Source organism: Ochotona princeps, chromosome 10 (genome assembly GCF_030435755.1).
Source record: "Ochotona princeps isolate mOchPri1 chromosome 10, mOchPri1.hap1, whole genome shotgun sequence".
NCBI lineage: Eukaryota > Metazoa > Chordata > Mammalia > Lagomorpha > Ochotonidae > Ochotona > Ochotona princeps.
Window position 1 is genome coordinate 30,503,762 of NC_080841.1, and position 16,677 is coordinate 30,520,438.

General features: G+C 58.2%; 1 protein-coding gene across 1 annotated transcript in view; it reads left to right on the forward strand.

The window, feature by feature from the left end:
* CAPN2 (calpain 2) overlaps positions 1-16,677 on the forward strand; it is a 47,166-nt gene that overhangs the window by 27,247 nt on the left and 3,242 nt on the right. Inside the window, exons 3-18 of the mRNA XM_004578613.3 lie at positions 1,169-1,287; positions 1,546-1,679; positions 2,314-2,482; positions 2,869-2,952; positions 4,417-4,502; positions 5,381-5,455; positions 5,946-6,106; positions 6,593-6,762; positions 7,416-7,427; positions 8,304-8,515; positions 10,015-10,051; positions 10,826-10,891; positions 11,341-11,398; positions 13,340-13,404; positions 14,279-14,347; positions 14,751-14,829. Of these exons, the coding sequence (XP_004578670.1) occupies positions 1,169-1,287; positions 1,546-1,679; positions 2,314-2,482; positions 2,869-2,952; positions 4,417-4,502; positions 5,381-5,455; positions 5,946-6,106; positions 6,593-6,762; positions 7,416-7,427; positions 8,304-8,515; positions 10,015-10,051; positions 10,826-10,891; positions 11,341-11,398; positions 13,340-13,404; positions 14,279-14,347; positions 14,751-14,829 (1,596 nt within the window). The remainder of the gene's footprint in view (positions 1-1,168; positions 1,288-1,545; positions 1,680-2,313; positions 2,483-2,868; positions 2,953-4,416; positions 4,503-5,380; positions 5,456-5,945; positions 6,107-6,592; positions 6,763-7,415; positions 7,428-8,303; positions 8,516-10,014; positions 10,052-10,825; positions 10,892-11,340; positions 11,399-13,339; positions 13,405-14,278; positions 14,348-14,750; positions 14,830-16,677) is intronic.

Genomic DNA, 16,677 nt, shown 5'->3' on the forward strand with positions numbered 1-16,677 from the left:
GAGAGTTGGATCTGAAGTGGAGCAGCCAGGATGCGAACCTGTGCCCATTTGGGATGCCAGTGCTGCAGTGCCAGCCCCATGCAGGCAGCAGCTTTACTTGCTGTGGCACAATGCCAGACCTCTGGTAACATCTTCAATCAACCTGTCAATTAGAGTCAAGCTGACACTGAAGTCTTCACAACTGAGGCCACCCGCTGCCATTGTCATGAGACATCTTAGGAGAATGGTTCCTTACAGGTGGAGGAGACGTCCTCCCCTTCCCAGACCCTGCTGTCTGTGTTTGGTAACACCCAGGGTTGCGTGGTTGCTGGCTGCCTGCTGCTTTGAGCTTCAGCCCATGGGACTGCTGAGTTTTATCTACATTTCCTGGAGGACAGTCCCTAGGCTTAGAGGAGCCAGAGGGCCTGGCCACTGCCCACCTCTGTGTCCCCCCACCTCCAGGGCCTGGCAGGCCACTCAGGCTTGCGCATGCCACCTCAGGATGTGCCCTCATCACCCATCTTTCTGCCATCACACTGCCTGCTGGCACTGCTTGCTGGTCTCTGAATCCCCCATCCTGGCAGCAGGTGGGCCACATCAGACCCCACGCACCTGTCCCCACATCTGCTGCCTCCATTCAGGACTCCTTTAAGCTGTCCTCTCCTAAGAAGCCTCCACTGGCCATGTTGGCATCTCTCACTGCCCCCACTCCCATGGCACAGGCTCGGAGGATGGAGGTCAGCCAGCTCAGGGTTCTGGGTTTGGGGATGAACTTTCCTATCTCTCCCCAGTCACCGACACACACAAGCACTTCTCGAGGCAAGCGCTTGGTGTGGCTGTTCAGATGTCCCGAGGAAGCCCTCGTCTCACATCAGAGCACCTGCCAGCCCGGCCACCTCCCGACTCCAGCTTCCTGCCAGCGCCCAGCCTGCGAGCCCATGGCGGCCCAGCTACTTGGGTCCCTCATGGAGTTTCTGGCTCTTAGTTCTGGCCTGGCCTGGCCTTGGCTGCTGCGGGCATTTAGGAAATGATCTACGAGCTCTCTCACTTTGCCTCTCCAGTAAAATAAAAGCCAATCAGCACCTTCCTGCCTCAGCATTGCCTCTCTGGGAGGACGGGTGAGGCAGCGGCACCCATGGGTTCCCCACTGAGGCCGGGTACGGAGGAGCTCCCTGCACTGTGTTCACAGGTGACTGCTGGCTGCTGGCGGCCATTGCCTCCCTGACCCTCAATGAGGAGGTCCTGGCGCGGGTCGTGCCCCTAGACCAGAGCTTCCAGGAGAATTATGCGGGCATCTTTCACTTCCAGGTACCTGGTCAGGGAGAGATGGGCGGGGGCAGCCCTGTGCAGCCCCCCCGGGCAGCCCAGGTTGTCAGTGGGCTCCTAGGACCAAGGACGCTGAGTGGGGGCTGGATGCTCCCAGCTGCTCATGACGACCAAGATGATGACACTGAGGGACCCTGGTGGATGGCCATGGCAGGGGAGGAAGGAGGAAGGTTATCCCAGGGCTGCCATGGTTGTCCCTCCTGTCCACCCATGCTGCCTCTGCCTTCCCTGTGCCCACAGTTCTGGCAGTATGGCGAATGGGTGGAGGTGGTGGTGGACGACCGGCTCCCCACCAAGGATGGGGAGCTGCTCTTTGTGCACTCGGCGGAGGGGACTGAGTTCTGGAGCGCACTGCTGGAGAAGGCCTACGCCAAGTGAGTGACCGTGCCCCACCCCCAGGCCCCCCTGCCCTGGACCCAAAACTCCCAGGGCCACTTTGGCAACACTTGGCGGAGCCATGCGTTGCACTCTGCTGAAGGCCTCTGTTGGCCCACGATGGGCTCTCAATGCAGGAATGGTGTGTGCTGGGCGCCTTAAGCCCCGGGGAATGACAAACACAGGGGAAGGGAACAGTGCTGCTTGTGCCCAGGAAGCCGCCTGCCTTTTATCAGCTAAAGGCAGCAGGCTCCGTGCCTGCAGGGACTTCCCCAGCTGCTCCAGGACAGCCCCTGCTCTCAGCAGCAGGCCCCGGGGGTGCCCTGCTCTTGGCCCTGCTGCCCTCCATGAAGCACCCTTCCCCCCAGGGAGCACAAGAGACTTCTCAGGGTAGCTGCCCGGCGCTGGGTCCCCGTCGGTTTTGCAAGCTCTCAGTGCTGGACAGACCATTAGCTGACTCTCCCCTTCCTGGCAAGATGCAGCCAGAACAGTTGGGCCCTGCTGGGCACCCAGAGCAGCAGAGTGAGGAGGAGGGGGGCATGCCCACTCCCGGCCCTGGGAGGGGAAAGCATGGTGCCTGGCATGGGGGGGGCCGGAACTGCAGCTCTGTGCTTCCCCCTGCCCCCATCGCAGGATCAACGGGTGTTACGAGGCACTCTCGGGGGGTGCCACCACTGAGGGCTTCGAGGACTTCACGGGCGGCATTGCCGAGTGGTACGAGCTGAAGAATGCCCCACCCAACCTGTTCAAGATCATCCAGAAGGCTCTGCAGAAAGGCTCCCTCCTGGGCTGCTCTATCGATGTAAGCACAGGCCTCGGCTGTGTCCCTGGGGACAACCAGGCAGTGTGCGGTGTGCCAGAGAGGGCCATCCCAGGATGCCCGCAGTCCTTTCCTCCTGCCCATTGCTCATCCACCAGGGATCGCCCCAGGCCCCTGTGCTCCCCACCCGCCCGCCAGGGTCCCAGGGCTGATGGGTCTGTGCTTGGAGGCCTGGGAGGCCACCTCAACTGGTGATCTGGTCCCTGGAGGCAAAAGTTGGTGTCCAGACCCCTGGGGGAGACACGGTGCTGACAGAATCCCAGTAGACTGCCCTAGACCATCCTCTAGGAGTGGCCCTAGGGGGCCAGTAGGAAGCCCAGGGCATAACCCCTGCGGGGCTATGTACACCCCGTTCCTTGGTGTTCCAGATCACCAGCGCCGCAGACTCGGAGGCCGTGACACGGCAGAAACTGGTGAAGGGCCACGCGTACTCCGTCACCGGAGCCGAGGAGGTGAAGCACTGGGGTGTCCCCTGGGTGGGCAGCCTGGTGTCCGCAGACCCAGGATGGTGCAGCCTGGGCCGTCTTCGAGCTCGGGCGGTGCGTGCTGCCCCCTGGTGGCTGCGGTGGCACACTGCAGGCGCCTGGCCGGTCTTCATCTCGGGAATGGATAAGCAGAGCTAGCGTCCTGGGCATCTTGGAGACCCTGAGGGCATTACCACCTCATCTCACAAGGGCCTTCTTTTGGAGTTCACATGTCGCTCTGCCACTCACCAGGGAGGGCCTGGGATGCTTACCCGAGGCCTGTACCAACCCTGGATTGAAACGGTAACAGCATCGCTCTCCACAAGTCCTAAGCAAGCTGTTAGTGTTGTTAACATGGACACTGCCTGGCCAAGTTCACGGTGAAGAACAAAAAAAAAATTTTTTTTTAATCTTAAGACTTAGCAAATTCCCCACAAAACATACACACAGGTGTACTTTTATTTTTGAAAATGTCATCTACAGAAGAATTGGAATAGGATGAGCATCCAACACAGCCCCTCCAGATTCAGCAACAGGGAACCTGTGCCTCCTGTACTGTGTTGGGGGATGCAGAGCTTTCTCGCCAGTGGCCTCTGGAAGCAAGCTGCAGCTGCCCTGATCCTTGGCTGCTAAACACTCGAGCAGGTGACCCTTGTGAACAGGTCCAGGCCCTTGCTGGTACCTGCCATTCCCTGTCAGGCCCCATTAGGTCTACTCTATCACCTGCTCTGCACTCCATGATTAATTAAAAAAAATTATTGGTTGATTATTGGAAAGGCAGATTTACAGAGAGAGGTAGAGACAGATCTTCCACCCACTAGTCCACTCCCTAGATGATCGCAACATCCAGAGCTTAGCTGATCCAAAGCCAGGAGCTTCTTCCGGGTCTCCCATGTGGTGCAAAGTCCCAAGGCTTTGAGCTGTTCTCTGCTGCCTTCCCAAGCCACAGGCAGTGAGCTAGATGAGAAGTGGAGCAGCCAGGACTTAAATCAGCACCATATGAGGTGTTGGCACCACAGATACACTGGCCCCATGTGCTTAGGTTTTTCCACTTGCCTAGAATATTCTTTCTCAGCCCTCTCCCTCTCCCCAGGGCCAGTTCCCACCCCCCTTCCTTCATCAGGTGGGAGAGCTGCTCCAAGCTCCTGGGACAGAAGTGCCCCTGCAGCCAGTAGGGAGCAGAGGCCACTCCTGGACACCATTTGTGCACTCCTCGGGCGTCCAGCAGTAGTTGGGTCACCCACCCTGTCTTGTGAGGGGGGCACTGGGAACTTTCATTCCCAGGCTCCAAAGCTGGAAGGCAGCAGGTGGCCTGGATGGGCGTGGTTAAGCCACTGCTGCTCTTGTAATGGCCTCTTCTTGGTGGATTTCAGCCCCTTGGGTCTGCTGCAGGGGACTTTGGGCCTGGCTTGTGCTCCAGCCCCACCTCCTATCTTTCGTAACCTCTGACAGGTGGAGAGCGCTGGGGGCCTGGAAAAGCTGGTTCGTATCCGCAACCCCTGGGGGGAAGTGGAGTGGACAGGCAGGTGGAATGACAGGTGAGTGGTGCTGGGCCAGGGTAGGGCGGGTGTGTGTCCCATGGGGAAAGGCAGGTTCTGTGCTCTGTACTCACGGACACTGTCCCACTCAGGGACCCTGTGGGGCAGGTGGTGGCCCTGCTCAGAGACCAGTGGGGTGGGCGTCAGGCCCACTAAGGGACCCATGGGGTGGGCAGTGGGCCTGCTCAAGGACCCATAGGGCAGGCATCAGAACCTGCAGGGTTTTCAGGGATCTGGCCTCCTGCAGGCCCAGGCTCCACGATGCCCATTCTTTTCCCATTCCTTCCTTGGCTCCAGCATGAATGTCCTCCCTACTGGACTTCCCTAACACTTCTGCTCTGGTATGAGCCTTGTGCAAAGACTAGGGAGTCATGGCTCTCTTGATTTCCAAGCCCTGTGGGACATCAGTCACCTGTGGGGGACCCTCCTGGCAGCCTCTCATGGCTGCCTATTCGTCCTTCTGCCATTTCCCTGACCCATGCCCAGCAACCTCTGCCAGGGCAGAGGGACACCTGCCAAGGCTGCCTTCCTGGGAAGCTGCAGAGGCCAAGCCAAGATGCTCCTGGTTGGGGGAGGCCGACCATGCCCATTGGCTTGAGCAGTGGACACCAATTGCTCTAATGGGCCATGTTCACTTTCCGGATTCTTCCTGGGCGCGGCGTTTGGGAACAACATAGCCCGTCCCCTTGCTCCCTTTTTCATCTGCCCAGTGTCCTGAAATGCTCTGAGAGCACGGAGATGTGGCTCCAAGCCCTGCGTGGGCCACTTGCCCTGTTCCTGGGTCTGAGCCTGCCCCCTGCCCAGGGGTCCGAGTGCACGTGGCTGGAGGCCATCCCTCCATGCTGGGTGTAAATGCCCCTTCTGCCCTCCATTCCCAGCTGCCCAAATTGGAACACCGTGGACCCAGAGGTGAGGGAGAGGCTGATGGAGCGCCACGAAGACGGGGAGTTCTGGTAAGACCGCACAGCCTCCAGGGAAGGGATGCCCCATGGGAAAGCCAGGGCAGAAATGAGTCTGCCGTGTTCAGGGCACAGAGGCATGGGGGTTCTGGTTTGGCTGTGCTTTCTAATTCACCCTAAGACCCTAGACCTCAGATACCTGGGCACCTCCCAGGGGAGGGGTGCACTTCCGCTGGAACTCACCCCGAGGAGGCTCGGAACCCAGGTGGAGCTTGCTGTCCCGCCCCCCAGGCCTTGGTGAGCAGGTACAGGGATCGGTCCCCGCAGTTGTGTGCCTGCGTCCCCCGGAGGACTCCCTGGGTGTGCGCACACAGCATGCAGCTCAGGGTCCTGCCAGGGAACCCCATGCCCTGCCATTCGGCCACCAGCTGTAGCCCTGCTTGCCCCCTCCTTCTCTCCCCATGTCCCAGCTCCGTGTGTGGCCATGGTGGTGGCAGGTCGGTCACAGGTGACCAGCGTGTCCCCCCTGTAACCCCTTTCCCAGGATGTCACTCCGGGATTTCCTGACGCACTACTCCCGCCTGGAGATCTGCAACCTGACCCCGGACACCCTCACGAGCGACAGCTACAAGAAGTGGAAACTCACCAAGATGGATGGCAACTGGAGGCGGGGCTCCACCGCGGGCGGCTGTAGGAACTACCCGCGTAAGGGCAGGGCCGAGGGGCTAGGAGGGCTCCCTGTCACTGCTGAGCAACCCCACACACAAACCATCCTCCTTTCTCCCTCCACCCACGTGGCCCTCTGCTGGGCCCGCTGAGGCAGTACCTGATCCCCTGTCATACCCACAAGCTGCTGCTCCCACCAGATTCTGGGCTACTGAGTCTCAGTTGTGGCAGCTGAGGGTGTGCCCGGGAAACCCAAACCATGTGCACAGGACGCTCCCAACCTGTTTCATGGAGCTTTGGGGGCTGGCTAATGGGCAGTCCCTTCAGCCAGGCCAGTAGGGCCTGTCCTGGACCTCGCTGTTAGAGCCCGGGATAAAGAACCACCAGGGGGCGCCAGAGCCACACTGCCTGAAACAGCTGCCAAGGAGATTCTTGGAGGGGAGTCCCCACTGAGGACCCCTGGAGATTTGGGCCGCCCCCTGCAGCCCCTTCAGGCCCCGGCCCCTCTGCCCCTTCCTGCTGCAGAGACCTTCTGGATGAACCCCCAGTACGTGATCAAGCTGGAGGAGGAGGACGAAGACCAGGACAACGGCGAGCCTGGCTGCACCTTCCTGGTGGGCCTCATGCAGAAGCACCGGCGGCGCCAGAGGAAGATGGGCGAGGACATGCACACCATCGGCTTCGGCATCTACGAGGTGCGGGCACGGGCAGGGCAGACGGCCACCCCAAGCGGGGAGGACACCCTGGCCCAGCGCGGGGCCAAGGAGGAGCAGGGCCGTGGCTTGGGGTCAGTTTGGCCAGATGCTACCCTGTGCCTCCCACCCCAGGGGCCTTCCCAGCCCATTCTGCACCCCAAAGGGACCCCTTCATGAAGCAGGCTTGGGGGGACAGCCTTAGCCAGCATGTGGAGCTGCTGGGAACCCCGAAGCATTGGTCTTGCCCAGCAAAGGCTCCCTGCTCCCCACCCAGCTGGCCCGGGCCTCCTCTCCCCACCTCAGACCAGGGCCCTTCCCCTGGCCACAGCTGCTCCAGAACTGCTCAAGAACCTGAGGACGGCTCTGGTCCCACGTTAGAGCTGAGGGCACTGGGACATGGGCAACAGAGCTGCACGGCTGCCTCCCAGGGGGCGGTGAGGGTGGGTGTGCTCTGCCCTGCTTTCCCTGGCTGGCAGTGTGGCTGTGGCCCCCTGGCAACCTGAGCTGAGATGCTTCCTGTATTGTGTCTGGGTTTTGGTTTCATGCGGTACACTTGCTGTGTGGGCTTAGCAGAAGCTGTTGACAGCATGGAGCAGGGGGACTGGCATTCCCAGGAGGAGAAGCAAGGACCCGTTCTCTGCTTTGTCTTGCAGGTTCCAGAAGAGGTATGTCTGCTGTGTGTCAGCCTGCACCCAACACGGAAAATGTGCAATGGCGCAGAGCTTGGCCAGGGGCCGGGGTCCTGCAAGATGCATCTTCATGCTTTCCAGGGCCCTGGTTTTAGCTCCATCTGGTCTACGCCCAGGGCAGGGTGTCCCGGGCAGTTGCTGTGCAGGGCTCCATTGCAGGTGGCTAGTCCAGGACTGTGGCCATCCTTCTGTGTGGTTCTGAGGGCCAGCCAGAGCCAGGGCAGAGGTGCATCACCAGAATACAGGAGAACCAGGACCCAGCCACCCAGGGTGTGCGGCCTCGGATGAGTTAGCCCTCATTCCCATAGTTTGGTTTCCTTTTTTCTCCCCCAGTCGCCCACGTGGCTACAGGGGCTCAGGCACATGGGCTGTCCTCCATTGCTTTCCCAGGCACGTTAGCAGGGAGCTAGCCAGGAGGTAGAGTAGCCGGGACTCCAACAGGCACCAGTGTAAGAAGCTGGCTTCACAGGTGGCTTAACCTGCTGTGCTAACACTTCAGCCCCATAAGTTTCCTTCTTAATGTAAAGGGACAACTGTCTCCCCCACTGGGGACTGTGGAGGTGGGTGAAAATGCCAGGAGGCTTGGCTCAGATGCCACACTCAGCAGCTGCCGACTGCTGCAGCTCGCCACGCAGGGACAGGCGCCGCTGTCCACAGCACCGTCGGTGACTGGCACCTGTAGGTCACATGGTCTTTGCGTCTGTTCCTGGGTCATCCTGGCTCCTGCCATGTGAGAAGACGGGGCCCCTTACGTCCTGTAGAGGGCATCTGTTGGGTTCTGGCAAAGGGTGTGTCTTTTATCTGGAACACTCCAGACTTTGTAATCCTTTGACCTCCCTGTGGACTCGCCAGCTCAAGGGGCAGACCAATATCCACCTGGGCAAAAACTTCTTCCTGACCACGCGGGCCACGGAGCGCTCGGACACCTTCATCAACCTCCGCGAGGTGCTCAACCGCTTCAAGCTGCCGCCTGGGGAGTACATCCTGGTGCCTTCCACCTTCGAGCCCAACAAGAACGGTGACTTCTGTGTGCGCATCTTCTCTGAGAAGAAAGCTGACTACCAGTAGGTCATGGGCTGCCGGCCTTCTCCCCACCTGCTCTGCCCGGGGACCCTTCCTGGCACAGGTGGCACTGTCCTGTCCTGGTCACTGGTCCAGCAGAGCCACCACAGCTGCCCCCCTCAGGGTCTCCCCTCCTGCCTCGCTCTCTGCATCCCAGCTCTCTTGGAGCCTTTTCCTGCCCCAGTAACTTCCTGCTGCTTTCCACATGTGGCCTCCACTCATGCTGGCTTCTGTGGCCTCGGCGGCTGCCTTGGGCCCCTGATGGGAGAGACAGACTCCACCTTGGGCCAGTAAAGCCGATGGAAAGCACTGGAAGGCCCCAGAGTCACAGCACTGATGGAGGCTGGGACACAGGCCGGGGAGAGCAGGTGCCACAACCCTGAGGGTGCTGGAGAGCCAGATTGCAGGATGACACCTCACCGAGACCACGTGCTCAGGTCCCAAGATCACACAGCTCGTGTCTGAGGGGCCTTGGGCTCCTGTGGAGGAGGTGGGCACTGGCAGGTGCAGGCAGGAAGCCACAGGGAGGGACAACCAGTACTGCAGTTGGCCGTGAGTGACTAGTTGCTGTGGGTGAGGTGCCTTTCTACTCAGCGCCTGGGCTCCCAGGAGGAATCCTGGTGGCTCCAGCTCCGTCCTCACTGACAGGGACATGGGGACATGACCCAGTGTCTCTGGGATGACCCTGCTGCTAACCAAACACAGTGCTGTCTCCTTTGCCAGCCACAAGCCACTGCCCAGGGAATCCTCAAGCCCCTTGGCTCCCCAGGCTGCTAGTCATTCTGCTCCAGGTGCCAAATGCCAGCCCAGGCACCCTCCTTTCCTCTAGATGCACTGCGCTGCACCCAGGACTGTGTAGCCTTGCATCAGATCCCAGAGACAGACCGGGTATTAGGCACAGCAGTTAAGACACCAGGATACCAGCATCACATACCAGTCCTGAGATTCAAGTCCTGGCCATCGTGCTTCCTGCTAATGCACACCCTGGTGGCTCAAGTCCTTGGGTCCCTGATACCCACACAGGAGACCTGGAGGGAGTTCCTTGTTGCTGGCTTCAGCCCAGCTGAGCCCAGACTGTTGCAGACATTTGAAGAGTGAACCAGTAGAAAAGAGATTTATTTCCTTCTCAAACTCTCTGCCATTAAAAGTGCAGAAATGGAAAGATCCCAGGGACCCAAGCCCAACCCCCATCACCAGGGAGTAGAGGGAGCAGTGTGTGGAATAAACCCGCCACTGTGGAGTTGAGGCTCCATGGTGAACAGGCAGTGGTTACGTGTAGCGTCTCAGTGTGGAAGCTTGGCCACGGGCATTTCGAGTGGGACCGAGGGAGCTGAGAGGAGCCCCGAGCACACAGAGCCCTCCTGTACCCCGATCATCTCTGCGGGTCAGGGGATGAGTCGGCACAGACACGCCGCCCACCGTCCCCTCCTGCATCCCCTGTGGTGCGACCATTCCGGCAGTGGCTTGCCTGCCAGTAACCCATCGTCTCCTTCCATTCCAGAGCTGTCGACGACGAGATTGAGGCCGACCTTGAAGAGGTACCTGTAGACTCCTTGAATGCCACCCACTCTGCCCTGGAGAAGCAGAAAGCAGAGGAACAAGCGATAACTCCCCGGGGCTCCATGCTCACGAGTTGTCAGCGAGGACACAGTTGTGGGACACGAGGCTGCTGCCTACCTTGGCTCTGGCCCCCGTGCCGGGCCCTGGCCCTGCCTGCCAGCGTAGAGTGTGCCCATGTGCACAGAGGTGTGGAGGAGCCTGGGATGTGGCTGTTGTGCCCAGCAGTGCCAGCTCCCTAGCCTCATTTTTCTTGTCTTCACAATGGACATGCAAGATGCCACAGTTTCTGAGAAGGCGATTCAGTGGTAAAACCCTAAAGGGCTGTTAGGGATAGAAGCCAGGGATTTGCAAATAGGCCCAGTTTTCACAAATCTGGAGTTGTTCAGTCAGGAAAGCACCAAAGACGGGAAGGAATTCTGTCTGCAGGGCATAGCCCCAAGGGAGAGCCTGCTTAGCTTCCAGCAGCCTCATGGACCGCGATCACTGGTTGCTGTCAGAATCCTTCCAGAACATTCCAGTTATCCTCATCAGACTAGATCTTAAGTGGCACTTCGGGTTGAATGCTGAAGATCACTGTATGAGAAATTAATGTGTATTCCTTCTCAGAGTTTACACACATTCTTTCTCCTGAATCTGACCCTGTTACTGCTTCATATTGTCCAGAAATGATCTTGGTAGTGAAGGAAAGAGCCCTGAGGGAGGGGGACAGCCTCCTCGGGCCCTGTCCCTCACTCATGGGCCTTGCCTTGCAGATCGCTGTCAGCGACGACGACATCGATGATGGATTCCGGAGGCTGTTTGCCCAGCTGGCAGGGGAGGTGGGTCCCGGGAATGCTCTTATGCCTGTGTGATGGATGTAAAGGAAACAGCAGGTGGGTCTCGGGGTGCAGCAGGAAACCCCCATCTCACATCAGAGTGCCTGGTTCAGGTCCTGGCTACTCCACTTGCCATCCAGCTTCCTGCTCAGGTGGACCCTGGAGGGCAGCAGATGGTGGCTCAAGGACTTGGGTCCCTGCCACCCACATGGGAGACCCAAATGAAGTGCGCCGGTCCCTGGCCTTGGCCGGTCCCGCCTAGTGCAGGCCTTTGGGGGCTGAATAGGAGATGGGAGATTTTTGTCTCCCTCTGCTTTGCAAAGACTTAATTCTTTAATTACCCTTTTAATGTAAGCAAGGCCGACCTCGGGTACATGCTGCATGCATGCTGCACGGGGCCTCTGCCAGCTGCATGGGGCCCTGACGGCGCTCTGTCTGTGTCCGGCCCACAGGATGCGGAGATCTCCGCCTTCGAGCTACAGAGTATCCTAAGACGAGTCCTGGCGAAGAGTAAGTGTCCCCTCGTGGCTGGTCCCTCATCATGCTTCTTCCTCTGTGGACGCTGGGGCAGCTGGGAGCCCTTCCCAGGTGTAGCCAAACCAGGACTCCCTGTTTCTGTACAAATAATCTGCCTGCCATCCCAGTTTTCGGGGTCTAGACAAGAAGACTCATTTGAACTTCTCTGTCTCCTGATCTGTAAAATGGGCACATTGCTCCTTATCCCTCTGAGCATCTCAGAGAAGGCAAGACGGCAGAGGGTCCACAGCGCCCTCCAAGGCAGTTGAAACTGCCAGGAAAACCAGAGTCGGCCCAGATAACAGGAGCCAAGGCACTGTGCTGAGTCCTAAATTCTCTGTTCTGGTGGGGAACCACGGATACAGAGGGGACCCCAGAATGGAAAATAAGCACCTGCTAAGCAAACTAAGGGGTTGAGATGACCATCTCTCCTCCAAATCTTGAATTTAAATGAACTGTTTACTAGCCAGAAAATGTCACTTCACTGCGGCCACTCCACCCAGCCAGTTGAGCCCCAGGTTCCATCACCGTTGCTGCATCTCAGGTGGGAGGGTCTGCATAAAGGAGGACCAAGGCCCAGGCAGGGAGAGGATGGAGAGCGAGAGCTGTGTTCCTCACACTCCCTCTCAGCCTGGAGCTACTGCTTAGCAAAGCACAGGGAAGCATCGTTCAGCTCTTTCTTCCACCACCACTGATCCTGCTGGGGAGGAGGGAGGCATACCCGCTACCCTCTCTGCCCCTCAAATCATCTCAAGAACCCGACAGCATCTGACCCATCGGCGGCCCCAGGTACAGATCAGGAACATATAAGTGTCATGTCCTGGCGTGATCCTACGGACACCACCAGGATCCATGACAGGAGCCTGGCCTCTGGTCTAACCCCAGAAGACAACAGTAACTCCTCTGCTCAGGGCCTACAGGGAGCCTGGGCCAGCCGGCTCTCCCACGCCCAGGCAAGAGAACCAACCACAAGCACCTCAGAGACCAAGCCTAACTGGTTTGCTCCTTGGTGGCCAGAGAGCGGATGGATGGCTGCATTGATGACGCTCTCAGCCAGGAGTGGGGATGGCCTGAGCACAGCTGGCCCTGTGAGGGCCTTCCCCAAGGCTGGCCTGGGTCTGCACCCTCCCCCCATCATCACAGGGGCAGCTGGTGATGGCCCGTGAGGCTGCCAGGCACCAGTGAGGTCACAGGGCCCTCAGCTGCATGGCTGGCAGGAGCCCAAGGAGACTGCAGCCTCATTGTCTGCATGCAGATGGAGGCTGGGAGTGGGGCGGAGGCATCGGGCCACACTGCATTCAGCCGTGTTGGTGTCACCCAAGCCTCTGTGCTCGGGGCCAGCCCCGCTTGCCATCCCCATCCTGCTGCTACCTGGCACTGACTCAAGCCTCATGCCCACACCCAGGAAGGGGTTGGTGTCCAAAGGAGCTGCTTTCAGGTGAACTGGTTTCGTCAAGGACAAGACAGAAAAAGGTCGCTGCTCAGGAAGGGTCATGTTTGTGACAGGGGTCTCTTGTCCTGGGCCCACCATGAGACAGGTCTCACCTCAGGGGACACAGGAGCTTCCATTCCTGGGTTCCTCAGCCACCTGGGCACACAGCCTCCCCACGTGGCTGCAGGTGGGCAGTTCTGCTTCCCTCTTCCTGTGACGGTGTTAGTGTCATACCTGCCCAACAACCACAGGTGTCTTCCCACCCTGTGGACACTCAGGCCAGTCACTGAACGTCCTTTTATGCACGTGTTTAACAGGCGCTTATTGAAACCCTGGTGTGCCTGTGGCAGGTCTCCAGAGCAGTGAGGCCAGTGTAACCACACACACACCCCCCCCGCAGGGCCTGGCCCGGGAGCCACTGGCCCCATGAGGTGGCCCTGTTACACGGTGCGTAGGAAGCACCGCTCCAGAGGGCATCCCAGTCACAGACTTCTGTCTTTCAGGACAAGATATCAAGACAGACGGCTTCAGCATCGAGACATGCAAAATCATGGTGGACATGCTGGATGTATCCTTTATCCTCGGCCCTCTGCGCCTCCCATGGTGGGGGATCTGCAGAGCTGCTGTAGGATTGTCGTCCATATTGCCTGGTCAGGGAGACAAGAGCCTCCCCCAACCACGTCCCCAGGCTGAGCAGCAAAGTCCTGCCATACAACCCTTTCTGTCTCCAGTAGCAGGAGCCTGGAACTCAATCTGGGTCTCCCTTGTGAATAGCAGGAACTCAACTACTCATGCCACTACATGCTGCCTCCCAGGGTGTGCATTAGCAGGAAGCTGGGCCAGAAGCAGAGCTGGGATGCACACCCAGGCACGCGGATGTGGGATGGGGACATCTGAGGTGGCAGCCACTGCTGTGCCACAGCTCCGACCCTCCTGAAAGCCAGTATTTCTGTTTTCCCTGGTCAAGATTTTGTTTAGGAAAATCTTCCCCTCTTGCTATGGGGCTCTTTCCCGGGCCACTCACCTGTCCCTAAGGCAAGCCAATACAGTCCGCATCCCCGGGTTTCCAGTGCTCAGTGAGAAGCAGTGGTGGGCATGTTCTGGGCTTGTGCGCATTCCCCTTGGGGAGCTATCAGCACACACCCATATGATGCAGCTCCCCTCCCCAAAGGCCTCTTGGGAACATTCCAAGTAACACTCAGAAACCACCAGGGCATAAAGCGAGACAGCATCAGGAGGCCCGCGTATCGTTTGATGGCTCATTCTTAGCAGCAGTCTGTGTGTTGGCAGTTGCTGCCAGCTGTACAGGGTTGGCAGTGCCTGCACAGCACTGTCTCGTGGGTGTGCTGGGACACCCCCTAGACCTGGTTGGGAGGATGGGCCAGGCAACCCCCTCTCTAGGTGGTCCGGGAGCTCCCAGAGCTTTCCTTGACTCGGGGCAGTCGGATGGGAGCGGCAAGCTGGGACTCAAGGAGTTCTACGTTCTCTGGACGAAGATTCAGAAATACCAGGTAGGCGGGTGGGAGGGCACGGTGGAACCTGGGAACGCCTCTCTAAGGCAGCCCAGGAGGAGTTACAACAGGTCAAAGGGATGCAACAAAGTGGGCCTTCAAATGGTCACCTACAGGCCACTGTTCAGGGTTCTTGAAAAGGCTGTGGGGCCTCTGCGGTTCAAATTTGTGACAGCTCAAGCATAGCAATTATGTAAGACATTCTCACAGGCCCCAGGTTGCTGGCCAGCACACACCAGCACACCAGCAGCTGTTTAAGGCTGGAGCACAGGAGATGCTCCCAGGTCTGCAGGCAGGACCCTGGAAACTCTCCTCCCTGTCAGCACACGCCACAGAGCTCAGTCCCCTGCCACCTGTTTTTGCTTTGGTTCACTGTTCTTCCAACTGCTTTCTCATGTTCCAGAAAATTTACCGGGAAATTGACGTCGACAGGTCTGGCACCATGAATTCCTATGAGATGCGGAAAGCTCTAGAAGCAGCAGGTAACCCTGCATAACTGTTCTCTCTGTGGAACTCGTGTGCACTATGGCATGATACGCAGAAGTTGGTGAGCTGCAGAGTAGATGCTGCTTGGATGCAAACACATCCTTTCAAAGACTAATGGGCAAAATTAAATGCAGCCTCTGGCACCTCTGCTTCCCTCCATCCCAGTTCCCTTTGTCACAGCCTGTCAGGGCAGCTGGGTGATGCCAGTTCCCCACAGACTTCCCCCAGCAGAGGGGATCAGGCACAGATGGTTTCTCAGCTCAATCCTGGGTAAGCCCTGGCAGAATTAGCAATAAAAGGACACAACTTTGGAGTAGACCAGCAGAGCGGAAGACTGCTGTGTTTTCATTCTTAAGATTTGTTTATTTAGGGGACATACCATGGTATAGTATGGTTAAGCCTCTTCCTGCATTGTTGGCATCCCATATGGCTGCCAGTTCAAGTCTCGGATGCTCCACTTCTGATCCAGCTCCCTGCTAATGGCCTGGGAAAGCAGCAGAAGATAGCCCAAAGGCCTCCTCATCCATGTGGGGGACCCACAAGTTCTGGACTCCTGGTTTCAGACCAGCCCAATTCCAGCTGTTGCAGCTGTCTGGGGAATGAACCTGCTCATGGAACACACCTTGATACCCCTCTCTCCTTCTAAAATTTTTCAAATAAAAATGAGTCTTTTTAAAAGATTTATTTATTTGATAAGCAAGGCATTAGAGAAGAATCGTCCATCTGCTGATGCACTCCCCTTGAGAACTGGGAGAGGCTGAAGCCAGGAACCAGCATCTCCATCCAGGTCTCCCACATGAGTGGCAGCAGTGCGAGCTCACAGGGCATCATATGCTGCCTTCCCAGGAAGTTAGATTGGAAGTGGAGCAGAACTTGAACGAGCAGTCTGATATGGCATGTCAGTCACCAGCTGCAGCTTAACCCACGGCACTACACTGCCAGCCCCCGTTATTTTTAAAACTTGTATTTATTTTAATTTTATTTGAAAGGCAGGGAAACAGAGATCTCTCATTTGCTGGCTTATTTCCAAATGCCCTCAGCTAAGGCTAGGCCAAGCTGAGGCCAAGAACCTGGGACCACTTCTGGGTCTCCCATGTGAGTGGCAGGGACCCAAGCTACTCGAGCTGTTAACAGCTGCCTCCCAGAGCAGGCATTAGCAGGAAACAGAAATGAGGAGTGAAGCCAGGACTTCAACCAAATGCGCCCATAAGGGCTGCAGACACCTGAGTGAAAACTGGCCTCAAGGCCCAATGCCAGGCCCCTCCCTGGGACATAACGTCACAGCAAGGATCCCCAATAACCATGGAGTAAACAAAACACATGTTTCTCTCAGCTTGGACAAGAACCCAAGTTCAAGCAATCCAAGGTGCGACGGGCCTCCCAGGCTCCTGGGGTGCTGCTCTCACCTGTGTGTGGTCCGAGGCAGCCTGGTGGCTAAGGCTGCTTACCTGGAAAGACACACTTGTCCCTTCCTCTCACCAGCCAGCCCGCTGGCCTTACTGGGCACCGCTTCATATGGCTGCAAGGCGGGGCTGTGTGCCCCGCAGCCTCAGGCCTGCTTCTAAGTACTGCACTGCAGACAGAGGGGACCTTGCACCAGCTTACCATGCAGTCTGCACACGTACCCAGAACAGCCAGGACTTGAGAAGCATGGTCATAGCGGGAAGTAGGGTGACAGTGAGCCATGGGGAAATGACGGAGCGGCAGGAGCTAGCTCTGCAGAATCAGAGCAATCTCGCCGAGTGCGGCCCGGGGACCTAGAGGTGTGGGGTCAGGAGGTCAGCTCTGTGAGCCCAGCTGCTACCTGGCTCCCCAGCCACCAGGTGCGGCTCTGGCTCAGTCAT